The 6,000-nt window shown below is 56.3% G+C and overlaps 1 protein-coding gene across 1 annotated transcript in view; it reads left to right on the forward strand.

Moving 5' to 3' along the window:
- Positions 1-4,862, forward strand: part of CHD5 (chromodomain helicase DNA binding protein 5) — a gene marked incomplete at both ends in the record, with an annotated part of 47,546 nt that extends 42,684 nt beyond the window's left edge. The window contains 8 exons of the mRNA XM_080921360.1: positions 339-416; positions 878-1,015; positions 1,253-1,361; positions 1,872-2,004; positions 2,315-2,510; positions 3,315-3,478; positions 3,827-3,880; positions 4,812-4,862. Of these exons, the coding sequence (XP_080777486.1) occupies positions 339-416; positions 878-1,015; positions 1,253-1,361; positions 1,872-2,004; positions 2,315-2,510; positions 3,315-3,478; positions 3,827-3,880; positions 4,812-4,862 (923 nt within the window). The remainder of the gene's footprint in view (positions 1-338; positions 417-877; positions 1,016-1,252; positions 1,362-1,871; positions 2,005-2,314; positions 2,511-3,314; positions 3,479-3,826; positions 3,881-4,811) is intronic.
- Positions 4,863-6,000: the final 1,138 nt, after the last annotated feature.

Consider the following 6,000-nt stretch of genomic DNA (forward strand, 5'->3'; position numbering starts at 1 on the left):
AACATGCCTGTAAGCCCGAGGCTGGGGACACAGGGAGACAGGAGCCTGGGGCTTGTTGGCTTAACAGGGCTGTCTCAAAAACACAAGGATGATGATTAAGGATGACACACGTGTCCCACTCATGTGTGCACATTTGTTTTGATTGGCCTGTGGGTCACTTTGGTCTAACATGTATTTGGTGTACTTGGATTGAAGACGGTACTCTAAGGAGCTTGTGGCGAGGCCAGCCCTACCTCCCAGGGTGTTCTCTAGGCTGTGCCTGTTGGAGTCGGGGTAATGGTTCTGATGGATAGGGGGCCCTCTCTGCCCACAAGCCCCCTTCCTTGTTTTCTTTGCAGAGGAAGTACTGCCCGACAAGGAGCCGATTCCAGACAAGCTGGAGCTGAGCCTGCGTCACAGCAGCGATTTCAGGCCAGGTGGGGGCTTCTTCCTGTGCCCTACCTCATGGCTCCTGGTCGGCCACTTGGGTGCTGTACAGGAGTCCTGGTTGAAGCCAGAGGACAGGAGCCTGGGCTTGCAAGTTCCTCCTATCAGGATGGCTGTTTTCCCAGGGAACAGACTCATCCCGCTCCTCTCCCCACCCCTCCTATCACCTGGTCATCCAGGGAGGGGGACGAACTGGTCACAAACATCCGGGGCTCAGCTTTTTTGCTCCAGAGTAGCCACCCTCTGGTCAGATTTAAATTCTCCCTTCATGGTGTGGTGGGGGAGGGGTGCCAGGGCCTGGAGCCAGCCTCTCTGCTCAGGATGGAAGCGGGTGGGGCGGCTCTCCCTTTCTAAGGGTCCATGTAATGAACACACGGCGTCCCGCGCCAGACAGGGCTTCGAGTAACGCCTTCTGGACAGACAGTGAACATGGCCTGTCTCCTCCCCCCAGATGACTCCAAGGCTGAGGAGAAGGAGCCCATGGAGACTCAGCAAAACGGCGACAGAGAGGAGGACGAGGAGGGCAAGAAAGAGGACAAGAACGGGAAATTCAAATTCATGTTTAACATTGCAGATGGCGGCTTCACAGGTACGGAGGTGGAACAGTACACCAGGACCTGGGTGTTGGTCTCACTGTGGCTCCCAGGAGTCTGGGCCGGTGGTAATTTCATTCTGGGGTGTGAAGGTTTGATGATGGTCCATTATATGTCCCTCTTGACAATGCTGGAGCAGTGGGCCTCTGATGGCCAGCGCTGAGCAAGCCTGTGCATGAGCCGGGGTGGGGGAGGGGGATCTCCATCCTGCTTACCTAGGCCTCTCTCTTCAGAGCTGCACACGCTGTGGCAGAACGAGGAACGAGCGGCTGTGTCCTCGGGAAAAATCTACGAAATCTGGCACCGCCGCCACGACTACTGGCTGTTGGCAGGCATTGTGACGTATCCTTGCTGAGTCAGGCTGGAGGACTCTGGTGGGTCTCTCTGGTCCTAGGGGACCTACAGGCTCTAGGGAGGACCTTCCTTCCTCTCCCAGCCTCTGGTGATCGCTTGAAACCTTGGCACTCCTTGGTGGGCCTCTGTGTCTCTCTGTCACGTTCTGTCGTCACCTGACCACCTGGCTGCGTCCTGCCCCAAACCCCTTTCCTGACACAGTCGTTGGATTTAGGACCCCTACCTCTTTTTTTTTTTTTTTTTTTTAATTTTAATCACGTCTGGAGAAGGCCTGTTTTAGAGGGACTTACACGTTTCCATGTTGGGTGCAAGGATGGGGTCACCCCATGCCAGAGCCTGCCATGTCACTGATGTCTTTATCGTCACCAGGCTTATCTTGCAGCTGAGGCTGTGACTTGCCTGGGTGCGCACAGTCAGCGAGCCGGTTGCCCCCACCTCGCCCGTACTGCCAAGCCCCTCATTCTTGTGGTCAGCTTTACCCTTAACTGTACTCCGCAGGCATGGCTATGCCCGCTGGCAGGACATTCAGAATGACCCAAGGTACATGATCCTAAATGAGCCTTTCAAGTCTGAGACCCATAAGGGCAACTACCTGGAGATGAAGAACAAGTTTTTGGCCCGTAGGTTCAAGGTATGTCTTCAAGGATGTTAGCTCCCTGACCCATCTGTACCTGGCTAGGCTGTCCTCTGAGGACTCTGTCAGCCCGTGCAGGCAAAGCTTCAGTGTGTGAACATTTCCCATTGCTCAGGGGCTGCGGCTGGAGAGCCCCGTTTGTGGAACATTCCTCCGGCCAGCACATTAGGCTGACAGGGACGATAGGAGGAGAGCCTTCTTCCCTTTCAGCCCAGAGCCTCAACTTGAGTGGGTGCCAGTGGGGAGAGGGGCACAGTGACTCTGTGGGAGGAGGGGGCCAGGCCAATACTGTCACCCCACCCCCCAGCTGCTGGAGCAGGCGCTGGTGATTGAGGAGCAGCTCCGGAGGGCAGCGTACCTCAACATGACCCAGGATCCCAACCACCCAGCCATGGCGCTCAACGCTCGTCTGGCAGAGGTGGAGTGCCTTGCCGAGAGCCACCAGCACCTATCCAAGGAGTCCCTCGCCGGGAACAAGCCCGCCAATGCTGTCCTGCACAAGGGTGAGTGAGCCTGATCCCCGTAACTCTGGGAGCACCTCCAGCCTTGCCCAGGGAGCACGCTTGGCCTACATTGGAGGTGCTGATAGGGCATATGGGCCGAGGGTAAGGCCTCTGGGACCAGGAGATACAGTTCCACTCTGGGGTCTCACCTACAGGGAAATGAGGTCCTCCCTTATAAGTCCTTCACAGAGATGCCGACAAGGAGAGGGCAGGCTGCGGTGGGTGGCACAGAGGTATGGGAGAGTGCGTTGCTGCCCTGTGGAGGCATGAGTGAGTCCTCTGCCTGCAGTAATGAATCTTAAGTGTTGCCATCTTGGGGCAAGGGCATTGGAATTTAGGAAGGGGAACAGTTTGCTCAGAGTCTCCCTTGAGTCTTTCTCCAGATCTCTGCCTTTCTGCTCGGGGCTGGGGGAGAGCTCCCAGCTCACTGTTTCGGGGGAGCGGGGAAGCAGGGCACAGCTCAGAGTGGGATGTCTAACACTTTGCTCACACATGAAGGTCTAGCTATGTTTTGTGGGCCTAGGGACCTAGTGACCAGAGAGGGGGAGTCTAGGGCCTGGAGCTTTTTCTTTTTCTGTCAGGGGGGACCCTTGGACGAGGTTTTTCTTGTAAACCTTGTTTGTTTGTCCAATTGGCAATCTTGGGCTTCCCAGGCTCCGGAGAGCCCGGCGAGGAATGCCCCACGGTGTCCACTTTCGGGTGTGTGCCATGACGTTTGTACAAGCACCTTCCCGGGCACTCCCTGTATGGCAGCTGTGGAGGGCAGACCCAAGCCCTCCGTTCTTAGGCCCTCCCACCCTGCAGTCCTGAACCAGCTGGAGGAGCTGCTGAGTGACATGAAGGCAGATGTGACGCGCTTGCCCTCCATGTTATCACGCATCCCCCCGGTGGCCGCCCGCCTGCAGATGTCTGAACGCAGCATCCTGAGCCGCCTGACCAACCGGGCCGGTGACCCCACCATCCAGCAGGTCAGGTTTGGCCTGCACACTGCATCTCGGGCCTGAGTCCCCCGGTGGCAGCGGGTGGGTGTCCCCTGGGTGAGGGCGGGGTGATGTTCTGGTTGTCACCTGTAAAGCTGGTCCTTGCCTCCAGGGCGCTTTCGGCTCTTCTCAGATGTACAACAGCAGCTTTGGGCCCAACTTCCGGGGCCCTGGACCGGGAGGGATTGTCAACTACAACCAGATGCCCCTGGGGCCCTATGTGACTGGTAGGTCCCCATCCGCTTCCGGGCAGCATGCACACAGGGCCCTTTGGGGCCCAGCCTGCCCGATGCCGGGGATACCAGGCAAGCCCATGCTCTGATCTCTTCTTGGCAGACATCTAGCCGTCCTCGTGACTTTCCCCTGTTTCAGCGCTCCTTTCCAGCTGAGGTGAGGGTGCTTGCTGGCCACCCCACTGTCCCATACGCTCCAGTTTGTCCTGTCTGTGCATTCACTGATTTGTGCCTCTGAGCCTTGGAGACTTATGTGTCTGGTAGCTTCTGCATCACATTCTAGCTTAGACTTGGCCATGGCTTTGTGTGTGTGTGTGTTTGTGTGTGTGTGTGTGTGCATATGAATATCTGTATGTGCACATGTATTCTTGGCCATGTGTCATTGGCCCCATATGCTCATGGCTTTCCATGTGCACTCATGTGTGTGTTCGTGTGTTCGTGTGCTCGTGTGTGTGTGTGTGTGTGTGTGTGTGTGTGTGTATGTGTGTGCATATGAATAACTATGTACACATGAGTTCTTGGTCATGTGTCATTGGCCCCATGTGGTCATGGCTTTGTATGTATATGTATGTGCATGCCTGTGTGTGTGTGTTTGTGTGTGTGTGTGTGTATGTGTATGCATGTGGACATCTGTATGTGCACATGTGTCATTGGTCCCATTGATCCCTGCTCCTACTGGAGTCCTGTGTGCCTCCACTGTCCTGCATGGTAGGCCCCATGGATAGTGGCTGCTTGCCTCATACTCACATTTTCTGTTCAGGACCAGGGGGTGGGGAGTGCCTGAGGCCTTGAGTGTGTTAATGGTGTTGGGAGTGGAGAAGGAGGCACTTCAGAGAAGTCACTAGTCCTGATGGCTCTCTCCAAGACCTGTCTGTTCCTGTAAGGTAGATTCCAGGCCAGAGGCTTCCGGGCTGAGCCTGTTGGATGCTGGACTCCATCAAGTCCAACCCCATAGGCCAGTGGCTACAGCATCTTAATTCCGGGATTCGGGGGCTCCCTCTGACCATAACTGTGACCAGAAGGGACAGCCGGGTGTCTTTGATTCCCTGGTCACCCAATCTTCTAACCTGCCGGTTTGCCTTCCACAGCCAAGTCACCTGTCCAACCCCCACGGGAGAGAAAAGCTGCTGCCCTTTTAGGAGCTGGCGCCGTGTCGGGGTGCAAGAGGGAAACCAAGTAATTCTATCACACGGAGGACAGGCCCAGGCTGGCTGCACAAGCGTCCAGAAGTGCCACCTCATCGTAGTTGAAGTGTTCTTCCGCACAGTGTCCCTTCTACAGCCACGCCCGGCGAGGTCCTGGCGCCTTTTCCAGAGTGACTTACTTAGAGGAGATTCTATTTACCCATACTTTTTTTTTTCCTTTTGCACTTTCCCACTGAAGATTCGAACATGTTTGTCTTGATAAAAAGTTGGATGGCGTGTGGAAGATTCAGATTCACGACACTCCTGTCTGTCACCAGCTCCGGACCTCAAGGGGAAGCTAGCTCTTTGGAGGCTTTTGGGGCTGTTGCTCTATGGACTTACTGTGGCCGGGGAGAAATGCAGCCTCCCGTGTTCTGGAAACCCTCAGTATGGCCCCGTCCTGTCTGCGCCTGTGCGACTGCCCTTCTGCTCCAGCTCCCTGCCTGCTTGGGACCTTAGTGCTAGCGGGGGAGGGGATCAGGTCTGGAGAGCGGCCGCCTAGCCTGCCGATGCCCAGCTTGGGGGACCACCAGGTACATTTCCCGGCAGGAGCACGTATCTCAAGGGCTCTGGAATCTCGTTTCCAGTGTGCATGTGGTGGCGCCAGCAATGTGTGGCAGGCTGAAGCGAGGGTTCCTCAGAGGGTGGAGTGCACCTAGACTTGGCCTAAAGCCCCCTGCAGGGGGTTTCTGGACATTTGCTGTCAGCAGGGGTGTGGTGTGGACAGGTACGAGCTGGTGTCCCAGAGAAGGGTTGTGTTTGTTAGGTGGCTCTGGGAGACTTGTCACCTTGGCATAGACGTCCCTGTGCGGAGGATCCTGGGCCACAGATGCCAACAGCGCAACCCCAGGGCTGAATTTATCTCTGTTGTCTTGATCCTAGAGAGGCCTTGACTAGGGCGACTTCTGCATGAAGTAGCGGCCACAGGGGCTTTTGCTAGTTCTCAGAGGGTACGGAGAGAGGTGGGTCTGGAGCGGATGGCTTCTTCAGATCCTAGCTGGAACCTTCAAGGCTTCTGGCCTTATTTCCTGCAGGGAAGCCTTGGAGTGGCGGGACCACCTTCCCATGCCACTGTTGGCATGGGCATGCTAGC

Source organism: Micromys minutus (genome assembly GCF_963924665.1).
Source record: "Micromys minutus genome assembly, chromosome: 9".
Taxonomy (NCBI): domain Eukaryota; kingdom Metazoa; phylum Chordata; class Mammalia; order Rodentia; family Muridae; genus Micromys; species Micromys minutus.